General features: G+C 44.5%; 1 protein-coding gene and 1 pseudogene across 1 annotated transcript in view; one reads left to right on the top strand and one right to left on the bottom strand.

Moving 5' to 3' along the window:
- LOC124018162 (astrotactin-2-like) overlaps window positions 1-25114 on the bottom strand; it is a gene marked incomplete at both ends in the record, with an annotated part of 228345 nt that overhangs the window by 14933 nt on the left and 188298 nt on the right. Inside the window, 3 exons of the mRNA XM_046333427.1 lie at window positions 16180-16359; window positions 18020-18124; window positions 19206-19330. Of these exons, the coding sequence (XP_046189383.1) occupies window positions 16180-16359; window positions 18020-18124; window positions 19206-19330 (410 nt within the window). The remainder of the gene's footprint in view (window positions 1-16179; window positions 16360-18019; window positions 18125-19205; window positions 19331-25114) is intronic.
- LOC124018160 lies at window positions 9419-16860 on the top strand (annotated as a pseudogene).

Genomic DNA, 25114 nt, shown 5'->3' on the forward strand with positions numbered 1-25114 from the left:
CATATTGGAACTATATTGTAAAAAAATAACTAACCAAAATATATTTTTAGAAGGTGATGGTTCTTGATGCAGCTGTGAACCATCACAAGTTAATATTTGTTGATGAAGCGGGCTTTAACCTGGACAAAACTTGGTGCCTTGGGCGGAACCTTATTGATCAACGGGCGACCGTCCAAGTGCCTGGACAACGTGGGGGAAACATCTCCATGTGCACAGCTATCTCTGAAGATGGTATGGTAGGAAGTAGGCCATGACTTGGACCTACAACTCTGCACACCTCATTGTGTTTCTCAATTAAATTGAGCAGGCTTGTCAAGGTGAAAGGGTCACTTATGTCATTGTGTGGGACAATGTCAGGATCCACCATGCAGAGGTGGTTCAGGCATGGTTTGGGCCCATTCCCGATTCGTGACCCTATACCTGCCCCTTACTCTCCTTTCCTCAACCTTATTGAGGATTAATTTTTCAGCACGGAGGTGGAAGGTGTACGATCGCCATCCCCATCAATGTCCCATCCTCCTTCTGGCCATGGATGAGGCATGCGACGACATCAATGCAGACCAATGTCAAGCTTGGATTTACCATGCCAAAAGGTTTTTCCTATGGTGCATGAACAATGAGGACAGTCACTCGAAAATAATTCATGGCCAACTGCTCAAGACAAGCTTGATTCAAATGAATGCGTGCTAAACATATATTTTTTACATTTTCATTCATTTCATTTGTTTCATTTCATTTCTTACATTTAATTATAGACAGTACGCCTATGTTTGTCATGTTTTGTCTTATTTTGTCTTGTCATTTTGCTTTTCCCTCTGTTCGTTTTCCCCCTGCTGGTCTTTTTAGGTTCGTTCCCCTCTTTCTCTCTTCCTCCCTCTCTCTCTTCTCTCTATCGCCCCGTTCCTGCTCCCAGCTGTTCCTATTCCCCTAATCAATCATTTAGTCTTCCCACACCTGTTCCCTATCTTTCCCCCTGATTAGAGTCCCTATTTCTCCCCTTGTTTTCCGTTTCTGCCCTGTCGGATCCTTGTCTATTGTTCACCGTGCTGTGTCTGTGTATCGCCCTGTCGTGTCGTGTTTCCCTCAGATGCTGCGTGGTGAGCAGGTGTCCGAGTCTGCTACGTTCAAGTGCCTTCCCGAGGCAACCTGCAGTTCATGATCGAGTCTCCAGTCTGTTCTCGTCATTACGAGTGGAATTATGCTTTATGATTGTAGATTTACTTTACTGGATTAAAGACTCTGTTTTCGCCAAGTTGCTTTTGGGTCCTCATTCACCTGCATAACAGAAGGATCCGACCAAGAATGGACCCAGCGACTATGGATTCTCTCTACTCTACTCTCGAGTTCCAGGGAGCGATGCTCGGCAGACACGAGCAGGAATTGTCTGCTGCTCGGCATGCCGTTGAGACCCTGGCCGCTCAGGTCTCCGACCTCTCAGGACAGTATCAGAGTCTTCGTCTCGTGCCACCAGCTACTTCCGGGTCTTCCGAGCCTCCGGAACCTAGGGTTAATAACCCACCATGTTATTCTGGGCAGCCCACTGAGTGCCGCTCCTTTCTCACCCAGTGTGATATAGTGTTCTCTCTCCAACCCAACACATACTCAAGAGAGAGAGCTCGGATTGCCTACGTCATATCACTCCTTACTGGTCGGGCTCGGCAGTGGGGCACAGCTATCTGGGAGGCAAGCGCTGAGTGTACTAACAATTATCTGAACTTTAAAGAGGAGATGATAAGGGTTTTTGATCGTTCAGTTTTTGGGAAAGAAGCTTCCTGGTCCCTGTCTTCCCTATGTCAAGGTAATCGATCCATAACGGATTACTCTATAGAGTTTCGCACTCTTGCTGCCTCCAGTAACTGGAACGAGCAGGCGTTGCTCGCTCGTTTTCTGGAGGGACTCCACGCTAAGGTTAAGGATGAGATTCTCTCTCGGGAGGTTCCATCCAGCGTGGATTCTTTGATTGAACTCGCTATTCGCATTGAACGACGGGTAGATCTTCGTCACCGAGCTCATAGAAGAGAGCTCGCGTTAACTGTGTCCCCCCTCTCCCCTACACTACCATCTTTCCCCACTGACTCAGGTGTTGAGCCCATGCAGCTGGGGGGTATTCGCATCTCGACTAAGGAGAGGGAACGGAGAATCACCAACCGCCTCTGTCTCTATTGCGGTTCCGCTGGTCATTTTGTCATTTCATGTCCAGTTAAAGGCCAGAGCTCATCAGTAAGCGGAGGGCGACTGATAAGCGCTACTAGACGGTCCTCTCCGTCAAGTACCTGTACTACCTTACCGGTCCATCTACGCTGGACCGGATCGGCAGCTTCCTGCAGTGCATTAATAGACTCTGGGGCGGAGGGCTGTTTTATGGACGAAGCCTGGGCTCGGGAACATGACATTCCTCTCAGACAGTTAGGGAGCCCACGGTCATGTTTGCCTTGGATGGTAGTCCTCTCCCCAGTATATTATATGAAACACTACCTTTAACCCTCACTGTATCTGGTAACCATAGTGAGACCATTTCTTTTTTGATTTTTTGTTCACCTTTTACACCTGTTGTTTTGGGTCATCCCTGGCTAGTGTGTCATAATCCTTCTTTTGATTGGTCTAGTAATTCTATCCTTTCCTGGAACGTTTCTTGTCATGTGAAGTGTTTAATGTCTGCTATTTCTCCTGTTTGTTCTGTCCCCTCTTCTCAGGAGGAACCTGGTGATTTGACAGGAGTGCCGGAGGAGTATCATGGTCTGCGCACGGTCTTCAGTCGGTCCAGAACCAACTCCCTTCCTCCTCACCGGTCGTATGATTGTTGTCCTGATCTCTTCAAGAAGCGTTTTGCATCCGCTCCTATCCTTGTTGCACCTGACGTCACTAAACCGTTTATTGTTGAGGTTGACGCGTCGGGGGTGGGCGTGGGAGCCATTCTGTCCCAGCGTTCCGATACTGACGATGGGGTCCACCCTTGTGCGTATTTTTCTCATCGCCTGTCACCGTCGGAACGTAACTATGATGTGGCTAACCGCGAACTGCTCGCCATCCGTTTAGCCCTAGGCAAATGGCGACAGTGGTTGGAGGGGGCGACTGTTCCTTTTGTCGTTTGGACTGACCAAGAGAACCTTGAGTACATCCGTTCTGCCAAACGACTGAATGCGCGTCATGCTCGTTGGGCGTTGTTTTTCGCTCGTTTCAATTCGTTATTTCTTATTGCCCGGGTACTAAGAACACCAAGCCTCATGCTTTATCCCGTCTCTTTAGTTCTTCTGTGGCTTCTACCGATCCCGAGGGGATCCTTCCTGTTGGGCGTGTTGTCGGGTTGACTGTCTGGGGAATTGAGAGACGGGTTAAGCAAGCACTCACGCACACTGCGTCGCCGCGCGCTTGCCCTAGTAACCTTCTTTTCGTTCCTGTTTCTACTCGTCTGGCTGTTCTTCAGTGGGCTCACTCTGCCAAGTTAGCTGGCCATCCCGGCGTTCGGGGTACGCTTGCTTCTATTCGCCAGCGGTTTTGGTGGCCTACTCAGGAGCGTGACACGCGCCGTTTCGTGGCTGCGTGTTCGGACTGCGCGCAGAAGAAGTCTGGTAATTTTTTTCTGCTTCTGCTCCTGGTCTTGCTGGGTCTCAGTCTGTTCCCTGCCATCGCATCTCTCCTGTTCTTGTTCCTGCCCTTGCTGTGTCTCAGTCTGTCCCTAGTTGTTACTCTCCTGGCCTGTTTGGTCCTGTTTGCTCTAAAGCTTTCAGTTCTCTACCCGTGTCTCATTTTTTTTTTTAGAGTAGTACCCTAGTTTCCCTTTTTATCGTTTTTCGTTACGGTCCTGAGGAGAGGAGTTGGGTTCTTTCTCGGGACGTGCTGGACCGTTTGTGATCTATGATTTCCTCCGTTGCCGCCAGTGTTCCTCCTCGAGAGCGCCAGGAGGCGCTCGGTGAGTGGGGGGGTACTGTCATGTTTTGTCTTATTTTGTCTTGTCATTTTGCTTTTCCCTCTGTTCGTTTTCCCCCTGCTGGTCTTTTTAGGTTCGTTCCCCTCTTTCTCTCTTCCTCCCTCACTCTCTTCTCTCTATCGCTCCGTTCCTGCTCCCAGCTGTTCCTATTCCCCTAATCAATCATTTAGTCTTCCCACACCTGTTCCCTATCTTTCCCCCTGATTAGAGTCCCTATTTCTCCCCTTGTTTTCCGTTTCTGCCCTGTCGGATCCTTGTCTATTGTTCACCGTGCTGTGTCTGTGTATCGCCCTGTCGTGTCGTGTTTCCCTCAGATGCTGCGTGGTGAGCAGGTGTCCGAGTCTGCTACGTTCAAGTGCCTTCCCGAGGCAACCTGCAGTTCATGATCGAGTCTCCAGTCTGTTCTCGTCATTACGAGTGGAATTATGCTTTATGATTGTAGATTTACTTTACTGGATTAAAGACTCTGTTTTCGCCAAGTTGCTTTTGGGTCCTCATTCACCTGCATAACAATGTTGCAATTGTATCTGAACAAAATTAAATAAATGTTGCATTAATGATTGTAGAAGATGTCTTCACTGATCACATTTTTGATTTCACATTCAATATATATTATGGAAATTCTAGATTTTCTGACAGTTTTGTTGGGTAATGTGAGTAAGTGTGTTGCGTAATGTGCAAACTGTAATCTACTGTAATTTACAGTACTGTAATCTAGTGTAATTTACAGTACTGTAGCATATTACTTTCAGCACTTCTATGGGCGATTTGTATCGTTTGACATTAGATAAAACTGGTAGGCAAAACTACAACTTTGAAAATATATCATTATGTTGTGTTTTGGCAATTAAAATAATGTACTCATTACATTTCACAATTAACTTATATTTTGAATCAATGGTTGTGTGGTGAGAGATGTTTACAATCCAAATGAATGCACAATGACATGTTTTGAATGAAAGACTGGCTGCGTTACAACTGTGACCAGTTTTGAATGAAAGACTGGCTGCGTTACAACTGTGACCAGTTTTGAATGAAAGACTGGCTGCGTTACAACTGTGACCAGTTTTGAATGAAAGACTGGCTGCGTTACAACTGTGACCAGTTTTGAATGAAAGACTGGCTGCGTTACAACTGTGACCCGTTTTGAATGAAAGACTGGCTGCGTTACAACTGTGACCCGTTTTGAATGAAAGACTGGCTGCGTTACAACTGTGACCCGTTTTGAATGAAAGACTGGCTGCGTTACAACTGTGACCCGTTTTGAATGAAAGACTGGCTGCGTTACAACTGTGACCCGTTTTGAATGAAAGACTGGCTGCGTTACAACTGTGACCCGTTTTGAATGAAAGACTGGCTGCGTTACAACTGTGACCCGTTTTGAATGAAAGACTGGCTGCGTTACAACTGTGACCCGTTTTGAATGAAAGACTGGCTGCGTTACAACTGTGACCAGTTTTGAATTAAAGACTGGCTGCGTTACAAATGTGACCAGTTTGTAGTCTCTCTCTCTCTCTAAATAAATAATGAGCCTTGGTGGATACAGTATGTTCTTTAGAACCTCCCCTCTGGTCATAATTGTTGCCCTGCAAGGTGTCTGACATCTCTGTGCTAATTTCAGACAGATACTGTTGGTGTTGGCATTGCTATTATTGCCCCATAAAGTCTCTCTATTCAGGAGTGTTTTGACGTGCAATCTGGCCTTTTAACGACTCTGGAACACGTCCAAATCATATCGCCTATTCATTCTCCACAGTCGGTTGATGTATGCATTTTATTAGTGAAAAAGCAAGCTCAGGGGAAATTACAATAAAATACACACATGATGATGAGGGAGAGATATAGATGTGGACAGTTTTTTTTGTTGTAAAACAAAGATGACTCATGCTTCCTAATACCACCGACTTGAACTTGGCACAGCTGCAGCACAATCACAGTAACAGCACAACAGGTTTCTGTTCTGTGAGTCTAAAGCCTATTGTTTTTTCAAAAGCCATAATAAGTTGAAAATATATTAAAAGTTTACTGAGAAGGTTTAGAAAAAAAACGTTTTAATGTATAGGCTAAAGAAAGCATATAGTCTACGTTAATTTCTACCTTTTAGTTATGCATAGCTTAACATTATGATTGCATTATGAAATTGTCAATTAACTAATTTCTATCGATGTATAGTTGTTCATTTTCTGAATTGCAATTCAGATAGGCCTGCACTCTGTGATAGAGCTCTACAAATTGATTTTGAAATAAGACCTTTGCTGCCATCTAGGGGACAGATGATATACTATTTATATGTACTGCAACAGCTGCACACATCTGTCTCTAGGAAGATAACTGTAGCAGATGCTACAGATGCCACTGCTAGAGATGGATGCTTTTTAACTTTCAAAGGATACATCAAGATGTCTTCGTACTGTCCTAATTTATTGTGTATATTGTTTCAGCATCATATTACATTTCATATAAAGCCTGCAATGCTCTCAAATGGCTCACATAATTTCCCTGATTGATGGATATTATTTTAAAGTTAATCTATTATCTGGTGCAGCCAGGATTTTAAGAGGTCTACAAAATGGAACAATTCTGAAAGTATTCAAAAAGCAGAAATAATCAAATGATGTATAATGCATTGGCCATTATATTAATGTAGTTTCTATACTAAAACTAGAGACAGTATTATACAAATTAACATACATTACATTTTATACTACAGTATTCAATACATCATATTATGAAACTTCATATACCATAAATATCCCCACTAATATAACTGCCAACCACTTTCGGACCCTGTCCCAGCTGCAGTTGCAAGAACCAATGAAAATAGAGGTGGGTGGGAAATAATTATTTGCTGGCGTAACGTCAACACCGCAGTCTCGCAGCAGCAGACCTACCATCCCCTGTGCCTTGATAGACCTGACATTGCAAGGTAAGATTTCAACCAAATAAAACTAGAGCTTTAGCTAGTATATCCATGTGAATGCTTGACTTTTAAAATTGACTCAAAAATGAATTATTTCCGGACTGCCCCAAACAGGAAGTCACATCGCGATTTCGGGAGGTCTCCCACTAATCAAGCTGTCTAGCACAGCTAGAGTCAACACAGCATCATGCCACAATATTAGACATTATTAATTGCACGTAACCAGCTAGTGCGGTTGTCATTTGCATTGGCCGTGTAGTGACAGCTTGTTCGAGCAATCTCTGTTATGCTAACAACACAGCTAGTAGCTAACAACACAGCTAGTAGCTAACACATTGGCAACACAATAACACAAACTAAGGTCGCTGCATTCGTATAGCTAACTAGCGAGCTAGGCAGAACACTTATTGGTTGTCTGTAGCTAGCGAACTGATTCTGAGAATTTGTTTACTTAAAAGCTGGCTAGCTTCAGCAATCTAGGGTTGAATGACTGCTGGCTGCTGCTAGTGCTATCCAGTGGCAGTGCTACACTCCCCGCACTTCAATTATATAGCCAGCTAAAGTGTACAGTATCAGTGGTTCCCAAACTGTGGGGTGCGTCCTCATATCATTTTATTTTTTATTAAAGAAACACTAAATGGCTTTAAACGTACTCTTGAAAGTTGTAATAGTAGAATGCACAAGGTGACATTTTTTAAATTGGATTTGCATCATCAGTTCCTTTTGTCATGTTAGTCATTGCATATTTGTAACTTGTCAAATGTCCAGCTAACATATTCTATTTGTTTTTTAGCCCATAGATATTGTTATTGTTTTGTCACTTTTATATCACATGAATACACAATAGACGTGGCAAAACAAGAAACGTCCCTTTATCAGGACCCTGTCTTTCAAAGATAATTCATAAAATTCCAAATAACTTCACAGATCTTAATTGTAAATGGTTTAAACACTGTTTCCCATGCTTGTTCAATTAATCATGAACATGCACCTGCGGAACGGTCGTTAAGACACTAACAGCTTACAGATGGTAGGCAATTTAAGGTCACAGTTATGAAAACTTAGGACACTAAAGAGGCCTTTCTACTGACTCTGAAAAACACCAAAAGAAAGATGCCCAGGGTCCCTGCTCATCTGCGTGAACATGCCTTCGGCATGCTGCAAGGAGGCATGAGGACTGCAGATGTGGCCACGGCAATAAATTGCAATGTCCGTACTGTGAGACGCCTAAGACAGTGCTACAGGGAGACAGGCCGGGCAGCTGATCGTCCTCGCTGTGGCAGACCACGTGTAACAACACCTGCACAGGATCGGTACATCTGAACATCACACCTGCTGGACAGGTACAAGATGGCATCAACAACTTCCCAAGTTACACCAGGAACGCACAATGTCTCCATCAGTGCTCAGACTGTCCGCAATAGGCTGAGAGATGCTGGACTGCGGGGCTTGTAGGCCTGTTGTAAGGCAGGTCCTCACCAGACATCACCGGCAATAATGTCACCAATGGGCACAAACCCACTGCCACTGGACCAGACAGGACTGGCAAAAAGTGCTCTTCACTGACGAGTCGTGGTTTTGTCTCACCAGGGGTTATGGTTGGATTCGTGTTTATCGTCGAAGGAATGGGCGTTGGATTCGCGTTTATCGTCGAAGGAATGGGCGTTACACCGAGGCCTGTACTCTGGCGCGGGATCGATTTGGAGATGGAGGGTCCGTCATGGTCTGAGGCAGTGTGTCAGAGCATCATCGGACTGAGCTTGTTGTCATTGCAGGCAATTTCAACGCTGTGCATTATAGGGAAGACATCCTAATAATATAATAATAATATATGCCATTTAGCAGACGCTTTTATCCAAAGCGACTTACAGTCATGCGTGCATACATTCTACGTATGGGTGGTCCCGGGGATCGAACCCACTACCCTGGCGTTACAAGCGCCATGCTCTACCAACTGAGCTACACAGGACCACTCCTCCCTCATGTGATACCCTTCCTGTAGGCTCATCCTGACATGACCTTCCAGCATGACAATGCCATCAGCCATACTGCTCGTTCTGTGCGTGATTTCCTGCAAGACAGGAATGTCAGTGTTGGCCAGCGAAGAGCCCGGATCTCAATCCCATTGAACACTTCTGGGACCTGTTGGATCGGAGGGTGAGGGCTAAGGCCATTCTCCACAGAAATGTCATGGAACTTGCAGGTGCTTTGGTGGATGAGTGGGGTAACCTCTCACAGCAAGAACTGGCAAATCTGGTGCAGTTCATGAGGATGAGATGCACTGCAGTACTTAATGCAGCTGGTGGCCACACTAGATACTGACTGTTACTTTTGATTTTGACCCCCACTTTGTTCAGGGAAACATTATTCCATTTCTGTTAGTCACATGTCTGTGGAACTTGTTCAGTTTGTCTCCGTTGTTGAATCTTATGTTCATACAAATATTTACATATTAGGTTTGCTGAAAATAAACGCAGTTGACAGTGAGAGGAGGTTTCTGTTTTTTTGCTGTGTTTGTATAGAATTGCAAGAATTTACTTTACAACTGCAAAATTCTCTCTGCCAACGAGATGTTTGAACAGTTTGTGTCATGGACAGTGCTTCTGCCCATAGAAATAAACGTGGTGCTTACGCAGGGGCGCAGGGTGTTCCCCAATGTTGGAAGGGAGTCCCCGAGTGAAAAAGTTTGGGAGCCCTTGAGTTACAGTATATGTTTCTTACAGTGACTACTAACTAGAGATTGACCGATTAATCGGAATGGCCAATTAATTAGGGCCGATTTAAAAATAAAAGTTTTCGTAACAATCGGAAATCGGTATTTTTGGACATCGATTTGGGCAATTATTTTTATTTATTTTACACGGGACACACACACACACACACACACACGACTGGCACTGCAGGATTTGAGTCCCTGGCAGCGTAGTGTGTTACTGATGGTAGGCTTTGTTACTTTGGTCCCAGCTCTCTGCAGGTCATTCACTAGGTCCCCCCGTGTGGTTCTGGGATCCCACAGTTGATTTCTTCAAACCAAGCTGCTTACCTATTGCAGATTCAGTCTTCCCAGCCCGGTGCAGGTCTACAATTTTGTTTCTGGTGTTCTTTGACAGCTCTTTTGTCTTGGCCATTGTGGAGTTTGGAGTGTGACTGTTTGAGGTTGTGGACATGTGTCTTTTATACTGATAACAAGTTCAAACAGGTGCCATTAATACAGGTAACGAGTGGAGGACAGAGAAGCCTCTTAAAGAAGTTACAGGTCTGTGAGAGCCAGATATCTTGCTTGTTTGTAGGTGACCAAATACTTATTTTCCATCATAATTTGCAAATAAATTCATTACAAATCCTACAATGTGATTTTCTGGATTTTGTTTTTGTCTGTCATGGTTGAAGTGTACCCATGATGAAAATTACAGGCCTCTCATCTTTTTAAGTGGGAGAACTTGCACAATTGGTGGCTGACTAAATACTTTTTTGCCCCACTGTACTTGTGTATTGATTTTAAAGAAAGGCACTGATGTTTATGGTTAGGTACACATTGGTGCAACGACAGTGCTTTTTTTCGCGAATGTGCTTGTTAAATCACCCGTTTGACGAAGTAGGCTGTGATTCGATGAGAAATTAACAGGCACCGCATTGATTATATGCAACGCAGGACACGCTAGATAAACTAGTAATATCACTAGACTAGAGCTTCCGTAGTGATTGTGCCACAGCCTGAACCTTTGACGTCCCTTTTTGTTTTATTCCTCTCCCCTCAGGTGTGAACACGACGGCGGCAGCTTCACCAGCTCTGGACCCGGACCTGCTCCGGGAGGTTTTGGAGTGCCCCATCTGCCTGGAGACTTACAACCAGGAGCAGCTGAGGCCCAAGCTCCTGCAGTGGCCACACAGTGTGCAGACAGTGTCTGGAGAAGCTGCTGGCTGGCACCATCAACGGCGTGCGCTGTCCCTTCTGCAGCAGGGTCTCCCGCATGAGCAGCTTCTCCCAGCTGGCTGACAACCTCACTGTGCTCAAGATCCTGGACTGGATCAGCTCCTGCACCACCGCCCTCATGTGTAAGTCCTGCCGCAACCGCCTACCCCGACAGTACTGCCTTGACTGCGGCACCGTGCTCTGTGACCTCTGCAAGAGTGAGGGCCACCTGCAGCAGGGCCACGCCGTCCAGGCCATCCAGGTGGCTTCTGAGCAGCGCCGGAAGGACCTGGGCGGTACACTGGCGTCCCTCCACAAAGCCATGGACCACATCCAGCAGAAAAAAGTGTCCATTGACAGTGTGACAAAGAACATGCGGGTGAAGTCCCAGGCAGTGCAGCAGGAGTATGCCCGGGCTGAGCTACGTCTGCTGGAGGAGCTGGGGCACTAGCGGCAGGCCTTCGCTGCCTCCATGGCCAAGGTGGAAAAGCTGAATGGACACATCCTTGAGGAGCAGACATACCTGGTGAACCTGGCCGAAGTGCAGGTGGTGACCCGATGCGACTACCTCACCATGCTGGTGAAGCAGAGCGACATCACCCTGCTGGAGGGGGGAAATGATGAGGAGGAGCTAGACCTGAGTAGCAGCCTGGACCTGCCTATGCTATTCAAGCTCCAGGACCCTGAGCTGGTGATGACAGAGCATCTTCGTCAGCATCCGCTCATCACCAAGCCCTGCACCGTCAACACTGATGAGGGGCTGCTGGAGTTTAGCACTGGGGATGGGGTTGATGCCATGTGCGGCACCATGGGGGTTGTAGGGGCCCCGCTGGATCTGTATAGAGACATTGATATGTTCATGTCTGTAGAAGAGGCTGTGTGTGCCTTCCCGGGCAACTTTAAGTCCATGGATGAAGGGGGGGCCCAGCTCGGGACCACAGCACTGCCTGTTTGTAAAGAAGATGGGTTGCAAGGGCACCCTGCTGGGGATGTTCAACCTACCGGTTAGCATCTGCGTCACCCCGCAGAGCGAAGTCCTAGTGGCCGACCGGGGGAACTACCACATCCAGATCTTCAACCGCAAGGGCTTCCAGAGGGAGATCCATCGCAACCCCAGCAGCATCGACCTGCCCAACCTCATCCCGCTGTCCATTGCCCTCACTTCGCAGGGCCTTATTGGGGTCACTGACAACTATGACAACTCAGTCAAGGTGTACAACATTGACGTCCACTGCGTGGCCTGCCACAAGAACCAGCTAATAAAGCCCTGGGGCATTGCAGCCATGCCCACGGGTCAGTTCCTGGTCTCGGGTGTGGAGGGTGGCAAGCTCTGGTACCTGGCCGTGGACCGCAAAGTGGGCGTTGTCAGACAACTGTCTGATCGGCAGTGCGGCACAAGTATGTGACGTGCAACGCATCGGGCACCATCTACTTCACCCAAGAATTGGGCTTGAACATTGAGAACCGCCATAATGAGCAACACCTGGAGGGGGGCTTCTCCATCTGCTCGGTGGGGACGGACGACCAGCTGGCAAGCATCTCAGCCACTTCTTCTCGGAGACAGAGGACTTCCGTTGCGTCACAGGAATGTGCATAGATGCCAACGGGGACCTGCTGGTGAAGGACAGTGGCAGGAAGGAGATCATGCAGTTCCCCAAAGGGGGTTGCTTTAACGTGCTCATCCAGGAGGGACTGACGTGCCCTGTGGGCGTGGCCGTCACTGAGAAAGGACAGCTGATGGTGCTGGACTGCTGGGACCACTGTGTGAAAGTCTACTCGTACCCACAGAGGAGACGCTTCTCCACCTGCTAGGTGCTAAGAAACTACAAATCCAATGGTGTGTGTCACTTTTTAATATAAATGGCTGCATTCCAAACAACTTTTGCTCCTCCATGATCTGATTTCTAGTCAGTGCTTAGCAGGTCATATAATGAGTTACTGATCCCCAGTCAGTCAGTGGGACTGGCTAGGAGCACACTGGAACCAAGACTGTGTTTATCTACAATTTGAGCTGCCTCGTTGATTTGATGGATCGCAGCACTAAAGACGACAATAAGTGTTGTCACATTGGGGGTGGGGCGAAACTGGTATGTCAATCAACGCACAACATGTTTAATGTTTTAACTGCTGTACTGTACAAAATATTAGGGCCGGGTTGATTGCTGTATTGCGATACTCATTAGTATCGTAGCAAGGACACAAAACACGAAGCAAATTTAACTTCTTTGGGAAAACGACTCTGTTGGAAACCAACATTATGTTCCAATCTATAGAACGCTATTTTACATAAAGCAGGTTTTTAAAGGACCAAAGAGTTTGGTCTGCATTGTTTTTATTTTATTTTTGCCATTGGATTTATTTTTGATACTGGTATCGTCACAGCTGTACAAAATTATATGTTCTATTTACTAAGCCTAATGGCATGGCAAGAAAATGTATTGCAAAAAAGAATTGCGCTTACAGGCTGACTTTATCTATTTAGAAGTCATGTCTAATCAAACCTCTAATTTAAATCTATAGGGATGGGTTCATGTACTTACTTGATCGTTATAACCCAGCCATCCAATATGCACAGTTTATCCTAAAATAAGTAGAAATAGGCATATATTTCCTATTAATTGTTTCATTTCCATGATTGTTGCAGAATACATTCCTCCCCTTTTCTGACTGATGGTTTCATACTCGCGAAGTAGCCTGTCGCCTACGTCTGATCTCTTATTTAATTGGACCCATTTCGCAGTAGTAAATAAAAATGCTATACAAATGCTATGCGATCCGGAGCGTAGTTTAACGCTCAAACAGGTGGTCAACTTTTTCATTTACGTCTTTGTCAAATGTCTCGCGTAAACAATATTTAATTTATAAACATAATACATATTTTCATAGTCATTGGCTGAACAAATTCTTCCACTTTTTTTTTTCTGGCCATGATGGGTTCATATTCCTGAAGTAGCTTTAGACTACAACAAATTAACATCTCTCGGTTTAATCGGGCCTATTAGATTGGCTTTTATTTAAAAGTATTTTGCTTTGTGCACCCGAAAGGTAGCGCGGTTTAGAATATACAGTATAATTTAACAGACAGTGTATCTTTTTCACTGAAGTGTGTAGGCTACCACTGTAAGTAGGCCTACTGTCATTTTATATTTTTACAATGTTTCAGAATTCGCGGGTAGTGCAGCATAATTAAGTTCTGGGAAAAGTAAACAAAGTATTATTGAATTGAAATGATCTACAGGTTATAACAATTTCCAATGATTTCTTTATTTCAGATACAGAAAATGTCACTGTAAAAGTTTAAAACATTCTGCCAACACCTCCAGAGACATTTTGATCAAGTTCGTCATTGCTATTTCCTTTAAACTTCCATACGTACATACAATTTGCTCAGTGATTGTGTGTTTTCATTTCTTGTACTCTCATGAGACATTTGTGAAACCATATTTGTCAACACACCAAAGGACTTAAATTCAGGATATCATGTCAGGCAGCATGCTAACCTTGTCACTGCAATAGTCTGTCACTACAAAATTATTTCTCAAATTATCATTACAGATATTCCAAACTTAACTATTACAAGACTGTTTCTGTCCGTTTTAATGGTGATTTTTTTTTTTTTTTTTTTTTTACATTAAAAAAGAAATCAAGTTAATTGCAGGATTTGCTTGGTTTAATGGCAAACATTTGAAATTGCTCAAATTGAGCTGTAATTTAAGCTGTTTTATACCAAAAGCATTACAAGAATATCGATGTCTTGATTTTGTCCAAAGTAACAGTAAGCAAAATCTGGTAAATTAATAAAGTGCACTTTCTTTAACCTCAATGTCAAGTTTTTTTGACATCACATTGTTGTTTTTAGCTCTATAGATTATTTGGGGTGGATTTTAAAGGCTGTCAAACAATACGATTAATCACATAAAATAAGTGTGCACTTAAATAACAAAACGTTAACTTGGGTTAAAGGACCAATGTAGCCATTTTCATATCAAATAAGGACCTTTGTTTTTATTTTTGAGGGAACTCACTATTATTGGTATATTTATGGAATGGTGACCTCACAATGGAAAGCACACACATAGAGAATGATAGAGGCCTCTAGTGGCCAGAATTCAGTTTTAGCATGTGCAGTGCCATTGAGGACTTCCACCATTCTAATATAGTCAACTGGGTGAGACTTCCAACTTCATTGGCTGATCCCTCCTTGTGACCCTGTTGGAGACTACTTTAAAATGGAGATAGTATGGGCAGTGCTATTGAGGCTGTCACAGACGCCATAATGGTACGGATACAAGGATGAGGCCTCTCTATGGCCAAAACTCCAGCCCATGCAAATCAGCTGCTTTAGAAGGTAGATATTGTATATATGTGTAGATATTTCCTGATAGTTTCTTGTTGAAAATACAAACTCAACAGTTGTACAATATGATACAAAAATAAATGAATTTAGACTCCACTGGGCCTTTAACTGATTAACTCGGACAGCCTTCATTTCTTTAGACCTACATGTAATTGCCTATTTCCTCAGAATTTTAAATGTTTGTTATACTACTGGGTCTTCTGAGTGTTCTGTATGTGTGTGTTGAACCAACCCATGTGTCTTTCAGAAGTTTCGCCTTTGGTGGAGGCAGTGACTTTACAGTGTGTGTGTTACTATCGGATCAGAGGAGTTTCTGTGTAACGCGAGTCTCAATTTCATGTTTAATGTCATCTATTTAGTGCAATAAACCCAACATGAATGAAGATGTGCATGTTGGGGTTTCAGATTCTCTTTGGAGAATTTTCCAGGCAGGAATGTACATTGTAGGAAGAACACTGACTTCACTGTAATGTGAACATTTAGAAAAGTAATAACACTTTGTGCAATACCTTTGATAAATACTTTAGAAATATCTGCGATGCAGCAACAACATTTATTTTCATAAATTATTCAAGGCATGTGTCTTTGTATTCCGGTGTTTACAGGACATACTTTGAATCCATTTATTTGGTAAAAGATACATTATTTTCATGCTATTCACAGCCCTCACCCTGTCTGTCCAATTCCATTTTGAAGGTCTCAGTGGCACAGAATAGTACTGTACGAAAGCTCTTTCAGGTCTTGCCTAATGTTTATGAAATGAATTATGAAATGCTACCGAAGGTTTTCCGAGAGGCTATTCTCGGCTCAGTCTCAGGGGCTAGGACCAGTTAAAAATGGGGAATCATGTCTGCTATGAATCATATTTCTATCTGCAGCGTCCTGAAAATTGTACCATATTGAATAAGCCCCATTTACCCCCCCCCCCAACCTTCCTCTGGGATTTAATTGACCAATTCTACTCCTATTGATAGTCTAGTCACCTGGATCCCTGGGTCTAAATTGGTCACTGATTACAGTATTATTTGTGACATGTGCATCATGCAGTTTCCCCCTCTCACCTTTCTGGTACTGCAGCCAGAGCTGCTGTTGAGCCTTCTTGCTGGGGAAGTAGATGGTGCAGCTGAGCTCGGAGCCGTAAAGGGCCTCGGATACGTAATGGCTGCCGTACTGCTGGATGAAGGACAGCAGCTCCTCTCTGGTGCTCTCTGCAGTCAGTGTCTTCAGAACCTTGGAGAAGCCTGGGAACCAGGAAAGTGTGGAGGGGAAATCATGTGGAACAAGTGGAATTGTAGTTATAGCTGAAGCAAAAAAAAAGGGTATTTGTAAATGCACTAAATACAGTACTATCCTGTATGGTTTTCCCTCTGAGTTTTCAGTACAATATGATATAGTGTAGTAGTAGTTAAATAGTCTCACCAGTAAACAGGATGGTAAAATCATCACTCTATACCAGACCTGGGTTCAAATAAATATATATATTTTTTTATATACGGTGCTTTCAGAAAGTATTCACACCCTTAGATTTTTTTCCTACATTTTCTTGTATTGCAGCCTGAATTTAAAATGTATTATTACATTTACATTTTGTGTCACTGGCCTACACACAATATTGCATAATGTTAGTGGAATTATGTTTTTCAATATTTTGAGAAATGAATAAAAATAAGAATCTGGAATGTCTTGAGTCAATATTTATTCAACCCCTTTGTTAGGGCAAGCCTAAATACTTTCAGGAGGAAACATTTGCTTAACAAGTCACAAGTGTTTTAACATGATTTTTGAATGACTACCTCATCTCTGCACCCCACACACAATTATCTGTAAGGTCCCTCAGTTGAAAAGTGAATTTCAAGTGCAGATGCAACCACCAATACCAGGGAGGTTTTCCAATGACCCACAAAAGGCACCTATTGGTCCAGTAGATGGGTAAAACATTTAAGAAGCAGACATTGAATATCCCTTTGAGCATGGTGAAGTTATTAATTACACTGGATGGTGTGTCAATACAAAAGATACAGGCTTCTTTCCTAACTGATTTGCCAGAGAGGAACGAAACCACTCAGAGATTTTACAATGAGTTCAAAACCGTTAGAGTTTATTGACTGTGATAGGAGAAAATGTAGGATGGATCAACAACATTGTATTTAGTCCTATTTAGTTCCTGAGTGGCGTAGTTACTGTTTTTACTTAAATCGGCTTGAAAATCTTTGGCAAGACTTGAAAATGGCTGTCTTAGAAATGATGAACAACCAACTTGACAGAGCTTGAAGAATTTTACAATCCAGTTGTGCAAAGCTCTTAGAGACTTAAGTATTCACACCCCTGAGCTTTGCACACCTATATTGTAAAATTCTTCAAGCTCTGTATTTCATTTCAATACATTTGCAAACATTTCTAAAAACATGTTTTCACTTTGTCATCATGGGGTATTGTGTCTAGATGGGTGAGATTTTTTTTAAATTTAGGCTGTAACAACAAAATGTGGAATAAGTATTAATACTATCTGAAGGCACTGTAAATACTTATTTTCTGTGTACTTAAGTATTTCAAATAATGAGGCCTGAATCAACTACTTCTATTTAGAAGTATTTTCAAATAATTTCCTATAAATAGCCTACTATTTGAATTATTTTCAAATACTTGCAAGGGAGGGTATTTGATGTATGCAGGCATGACTAAGTCACTTTGGATAAAAGCATCTGCTAAATGGCATATATTTGAGTCAGTGAAGTTGAGTATTTTCAAATACAGTACATGCCAATACTTTCCAAACGTATTTCCAAATACATTCCAACATTCAAGTACTTGTCCTTCCAAATAAAACAAATCTGAATACTTACTTCGAAATGTATGTGAAAGGTATTTTAAATAGTATTTGAACCCTGGTCTGCTTCGTACCTGTAGACAAGGTGATGGCGCTGAGCTTGACTTTGTACAGGTTGCTCCTCACTCTCCACTGCTGAACCATGGGGTAGCCCATAGCCTCATTGAACTTAGCATCACCTGCAATGGACATAGACATATTAACATAGTTATGAATAACTTCCACAATATAAGTAGGCCCACATTTTTTTCATAAGATTTGAGTAAATAACTCAGTTTCACATTAACCATGCATTGAAAGCTATGGATCATTTGTGTCGGAGTTTGAGTTATAGAAGCACATTTGTAACTGCCTGAAGTGCATTAGCTAGCTTTGTCTCCCTCACACAAACTGTCCGTGTACAGTGTACATTCTGTTGTTTTCAACAACACCATTTGTCTTAGTACAAAAATTCCCACCCCGTGTGTAATCAATGGCAGACGGCCGCAGTAGCCCCAATTGAATTTCCAGCATTAAGGCGAGAGCAATCTCGCCTCCGTAATTGCATTATCAAACTTTCATATGAGTCTGGCACAACACAGGGCCATTAGAACACAGGAGCGAAGAGAACAACAACTAAATCCTCCCTTAAACCTAAAGCACTTATTTATTCCCAGTGTGTGTTTGGAGAGGAGTAGCAGACACTCCTGGGAACTAGTCACAGGCCAACGGGGAGCGAATTGCTGCAGCCAATTCAGCTAATGGACGGATTAGGGAGTAGTCCTGAGGTGCGGTTTCAAGCCAACTGACAGAGTAGTCTCGGCCCCCACAGGGGATGTGGGAAGGGAACATGGGGTAAAGGAAGGTGCAGGTGTCAGCCTTTAGAGGGCCTGGAGAGGTATGCAAGTGAGTGTGTGCCTACTGAAGAGACTTTGGGATGTCAGGAACAATAGCACAATACAGTGCACTGGGAACAGTGTCATTCTAGCTGACCCTGCACTCTGATGTCACTCCTATGGATTTACTGAGCAGAGAATGCTGCATGATTTCTCAGTATTGAGCTTACAGGAAATTCAGCCGTAATTGGAAAATTACTGTAAATCCTGGACGAAGTAGATACTCCTATATTTTTTGGAAGGAACATTTGAGAAAAAATAAGGATATTTGTTGACGAAATATAGGTTACGTACAGGATATTTTCTGTACACACTGGTATGAGTGTACAAAGATGGATGAGGCAGGCTAACACGTGTACACACACACACACACACAAACACACACCTGTGAGGAGCTGTACATTGGACAGTGGCTCAGACAGCACTCCTCTACACTGCTCCTCCACAGGTAACGGGATAACCATCAGTCCATCTGCTAGCTGGGGGAAGTCTTTGATGAAGTTGTTGTCCCTGAAAGAGAGACCAAGGGAGACACAAAACACAAAAAACAAGTCAGCCTTGTGAGACACTGTTGGATTTTCATCTCCTCCATCAGAGTGCCTAGTGCAATAGCGTGGCTTATCTCATCATTCATCATCCCTTCTCTCCACTGTGTTTCAGACGCTCCAACAGAGAGGGACAGGTGGTGCAACCTGATAGTCATAGACACCGTGCAAGACAACTAACACTGCATGGAGAGCTGGAGAGAGATTCTCAGATCAAACAACACCTTCATATTCTCTCATCAGGGCCGGTTCTAGCCTTTTGGGGGCTTTACACGTCATTTTGTTGGGAGGACCCCCATCCCGCAGGCAAATTTTTTTAATGGCCCTGCTTTCGTCAGGATGCAGAGAAAATGTTTCCATTTTAAAGCAAGTTTGCTGCAATTCTACACATTTTTCCATGGAGCGGAGATAATATTTTAGCAATTTTATAACATATTTCATGCCATTCTAATTGAGTGACTGTAGGTCGGGGGCCCCATATCAGCCGGGGGCCCTAAGCAACCGCTTATGCCTAGAGCCGGCCCTGTATCTCATCACAATGTCTGGGAAGGAAGGATTACAGAGGCTTTAAAGAAAATGAATGTTCACAGTTGAAGCTACTAGATACAATTCAAAAGTGATAAATGCAATGGTTTGGGAATGTGGGGTTTTCCTGGTCAGTTCCAGAAAAACTCATGGTACTACAACTCGCTGTTTGGATCAGGTCTCTCAACAGCATACAAGGATGTTCCATTGCAGTGTGATACTGTAGAGGTATAAGTGGGGGCAGTCTCCAAAAGAGACCAGTGCCTGGCTGCAGTAGTATGGGGGAATTGACTGACTTTGAAGTGTAAGAGAGTGTGCCGGTTGGCTGCCCTCTAAAGGAAGGAAGGAGACAGAGAGCGACAGACTGGGAACAGGACAGGTAGCTGCAGGGAGAGAAGCCTCTTCACTTCTGTTTCTCTCTCAGCTGGAAAAGGAATACGAGAGAGGGAAGGAAGGAGTTAGGGAGAGGGATGGAGGGAGAGGTCGAGAAATTAGATGGAAAGGGAAGAAGAGGCAAGTCCAATACCACAATCTACAAACCTAGAAATCTGTATTTGAACTACTCCAATGCAATGACTCTTCTTTAAATCTGACCTTCCAGTTTCAGACTGAAAAACACAAGTGACTGTTGTGATGCAGTTCATGCAATACTCATGGCCATGTTGTGCTATTGTGCTGAATATTATGGTGCCATGGAGGAGAGCAGACATAGAAACAGACACACAGAGGAACACAGAGATTGTCTTTTACTTCACTTTTTAATTTCTTCCCTCTCTCTCGCTCTGTTTCACTCTCACTTTCATTTATTCTGTCTGGAGTACTGTCTACTGTGTCTACCCCCCTCTCCATCCCCCCTTCTCATTGACTTTCAAGAGAGCTTTCCCCCCAACCGCAGAGCCCGTTAGAGGCAATCACCGCCTCCTTTTACCCCAGGACTGCAGAGGAAACTCAAGGGCAGAGAGGAGTGGAAATCAGAGGACAGGAGGTGCTGTAAAAAGATTACTGGCTGCTCACCGAAACCATATCGATTACCAAATTAAATTAGAGATCTGGGAGCGCGGCACGGGGTGAGAACCCGGAGAGGCACGGCCCCTACAATATGAAGCTTTATGGATTTTTCACACCCAAACAAGACTGTGTCCTTGTCGCCCACCTAGGCGCCTTATTAATTCCTTTATTTACTTTGCAGTGGACTTGTGTTCTGGCCGGGAGAGCAGCAGGGAAGCGAGAGGTATTTTTGCTGCTCGTTATTGGAGAAAACTGTTACTGTTTTGTACTGAATACATTAGAGAAGTGGCACATTGGGGTAAGAATGGGAATGAGATTCACAGTGGCACTCGTAGATTCAAGATGTGTCATTATCTCTCAAGGAAAGTGGCTAAAGTGGAGCGGTGACCACTTTAGTGAGATTAGGGTCTCGCTCGCTCTTGTCAAATCTTTAAACATGATGGAGAAAACATAATGGTGGACTAAGGAGAAACATGGATAAAACATAATGGTGGACTAAGGAGGAGAATTAACCCAGCTTTCCAAACACACTTCCAGTTTTTCTCTGGCTCTTCCTTTTCCTCCCTGCACAGTAGGTCGTTTTAGTAATATTGTTGGTGAAAAGCTGTTTCCAAGCTGAAATGCAGGAGCTTCAATTACTTATTGCAATATTAGCCAGCTGAGAAAAGCTTTAATCCCAGTATAAAAAGCAGACAATGGGATTGAATGAGGTATGATGAGGTATTATTGGATGTACGCCCCACCACCACACACACACACACACACACACCCCACCCCACCCCACCCCTCTCCTCTTCTACCCCCACACACAGCTGGCCACCTGCAAGGCTTACAGTGTAGTCTATGTGTTCCACTGTGGTGAGAAGGGTGTGTTTACGTCCTGTATGTTTCATTCAGTACCCCTGTGTGTTCATTAGGGGAGCTGAGACTAAGCTGACTTCCCAGCCTTATCCTTGTGCTGCTTACAGTAGATGCCTCCAAATGGGATAAACTCTCTCCATTTAGATAAGGGCTTCCATGTTGAGTTGAGCACAAGTTGTTGTAGCAATGAGACAAGATGTAGGATCTTAAATTGATCACACTGTTGCAGAAGAAATTTACGGCAATGCAGGAAATGTAAAACTTGTAGTGTGGTGTAAAAAAGCTTATGAAGTTTGTATTTTCCACTTTGAAATTTCAGACTTGATTTCCCTTATGAAAAATGTATCAACCCCTACAAAAATGTACATGAATTCTAATCCACATTTCCTGATGCTGCAGGATTATTTTCCTGCTGTAGCAAACTGGCTCAAATTAAGATCCGACATCTCTAGGTGCATTGTTTATAAATATGCAGGCCCACGCTTCGATGTGGAAATTTCAACAACTTTTTATATATCTCTCTCTCTCTCTCTCTCTTTTTACTCCCTGAATTGCTTCCCTTTTCTCCTGCACACTCACGCACACACACAAAATTCCTCAGACTTCAATAGCATAGAGTATCTGAATCTGTTTCCTTCTAGACATTCCATTTCCCACCAAAGCCTGCATGTTCCCTTCGCTAAACGCAGAAGAGAAGCTCTTGGAGCGGATGAGAATAGCGTGCAGCAATTGTTTTCTGCTGTCTCAGGCTGCTCCCTGGTGACTCTCACTCTCTGTCTGGGCTCTGAGATGTTCATTTTCTCTTCTTCGTCTCTTCTTTCTGCTCTCTCTACCTCTCCTCCCACATCCTGTTGGCAATAAAGGCAGTCAGGCACCTCTGGGCTCTGAGCAACCATACCAGCTCCAGTCACACTAGAGCTACTCTGTGTGTGTGTGTGTGTGTGTGTGTGTGTGTGTGTGTGTGTGTGTGTGTGTGTGTGTGTGTGTGTGTGTGTGTGTGTGTGTGTGTGTGTGTGTGTGTGTGTGTGTGTGTGTGTGTGTGTGTGTGTGTGTGTGTGTATCCATATTGATTTTATATCCAGAGAGGGGGATTTAATAAGAAAACAATGTATGTATACCAATTAAACACAGGCTGAAAGGCACACACTTTCTCTGCATTTCTCCTTGGCCTTTCCTTGCTGCCACACACACACAGCGGTCAGGGACAGGGGCTCATGTTAGAGCAAACATACATTCAGCAGGCTCACTCCCTCTCAGTATCCACACGGCACTCCCAAGAGAGAAAGTAATATGGGATTTATGAAAAGGGTGATGAATAATAGTATTCATTTAGAGATGCAGACATCCCTGTCTACTTCATCACATTTAAACAGAGGAGGTTGGTGGGAGGAGCTGTAGGAGGACAGGCTCATTGTAATGACTGGAATGGAAAAAATGGAACGGCGTCAACATGTGGTTTCCATATGTTTAATACCGTTCCATTCCAGACATTACAACGAGTCCATCCTTCTATAGCTCTTCCCACCAGCCTCCTCTGCATTTAAAATATACACTGAGTGTACAAGACATTAGGAACATGGGATAGACTAACCAAGTGAATCCAGGTGAAAGCTAGGATCCCTTATTGTTGTCACTTAAATCAGCGTAGATGAAGGGGAGGAGACAGGTTAAACAAGGATTTTTAAGCCTTGAGAAAATTGAGACATGGATTGTGTATGTGTGCCATTCAAAGGGTGAATGGGCAAGACACAAGATTTAAGTGCCTTTGAACGGGGTATGTAGTAGGTGCCCGGCGCAATGATTTAAGTGCCTTTGAACGGGGTATGTAGTAGGTGCCCGGCGCAATGATCTGAGTGCCTTTGAACGGGGTATGTAGTAGGTGCCCGGCGCAATGATCTGAGTGCCTTTGAACGGTGTATGTAGTAGGTGCCCGGCGCAATGATCTGAGTGCCTTTGAACGGGGTATGTAGTAGGTGCCCGGCGCAATGATCTGAGTGCCTTTGAACGGGGTATGTAGTAGGTGCCCGGCGCAATGATCTGAGTGCCTTTGAACGGGGTATGTAGTAGGTGCCCGGCGCAATGATCTGAGTGCCTTTGAACGGGGTATGTAGTAGGTGCCCGACGCAATGATCTGAGTGCCTTTGAACGGGGTTTGTAGTAGGTGCCCGGCGCAATGATTTGAGTGCCTTTGAACGGGGTATGTAGTAGGTGCCCGGCGCAATGATCTGAGTGCCTTTGAACGGGGTATGTAGTAGGTGCCCGGCGCAATGATTTGAGTGCCTTTGAACGGGGTATGTAGTAGGTGCCCGGCGCAATGATTTGATTGCCTTTGAACGGGGTATGTAGTAGGTGCCCGGCGCAATGATTTGAGTGCCTTTGAACGGGGTATGTAGTAGGTGCCCGGCGCAATGATTTGAGTGCCTTTGAACGGGATATGTAGTAGGTGACCGGCGCAATGATTTGAGTGCCTTTGAACGGGGTATGTAGTAGGTGCCCGGCGCAATGATCTGAGTGCCTTTGAACGGGGTATGTAGTAGGTGCCCGGCGCAATGATCTGAGTGCCTTTGAACGGGGTATGTAGTAGGTGCCCGGCGCAATGATCTGAGTGCCTTTGAACGGGGTATGTAGTAGGTGCCCGGCGCAATGATCTGAGTGCCTTTGAACGGGGTATGTAGTAGGTGCCCGGCGCAATGATCTGAGTGCCTTTGAACGGGGTATGTAGTAGGTGCCCGACGCAATGATCTGAGTGCCTTTGAACGGGGTTTGTAGTAGGTGCCCGGCGCAATGATTTGAGTGCCTTTGAACGGGGTATGTAGTAGGTGCCCGGCGCAATGATCTGAGTGCCTTTGAACGGGGTATGTAGTAGGTGCCCGGCGCAATGATTTGAGTGCCTTTGAACGGGGTATGTAGTAGGTGCCCGGCGCAATGATTTGAGTGCCTTTGAACGGGGTATGTAGTAGGTGCCCGGCGCAATGATTTGAGTGCCTTTGAACGGGGTATGTAGTAGGTGCCCGGCGCAATGATTTGAGTGCCTTTGAACGGGGTATGTAGCAGGGCTTTCTCCTATAGAGCTCCATTTTTATGGAACGGTCTGCCTACCCATGTCAGAGACGCAAACTCGGTCTCAACCTTTAAGTCTTTACTGAAGACTCATCTCTTCAGTGGGTCATATGATTGAGTGTAGTCTGGCCCAGGAGTGGGAAGGTGAACGGAAAGGCTCTGGAGCAACGAACCGCCCTTGCTGTCTCTGCCTGGCCGGTTCCCCTTTTTCCACTGGGATTCTCTGCCTCTAACCCTGTTACGGGGCTGAGTCACTGGCTTGCTGGGGCTCTCTCGTGCCGTCCCTGGGGGGGTG

The sequence above is a fragment of the Oncorhynchus gorbuscha genome, unplaced genomic scaffold (assembly GCF_021184085.1).
Source record: "Oncorhynchus gorbuscha isolate QuinsamMale2020 ecotype Even-year unplaced genomic scaffold, OgorEven_v1.0 Un_scaffold_41:::fragment_2:::debris, whole genome shotgun sequence".
In the NCBI taxonomy this organism is placed as follows: domain Eukaryota; kingdom Metazoa; phylum Chordata; class Actinopteri; order Salmoniformes; family Salmonidae; genus Oncorhynchus; species Oncorhynchus gorbuscha.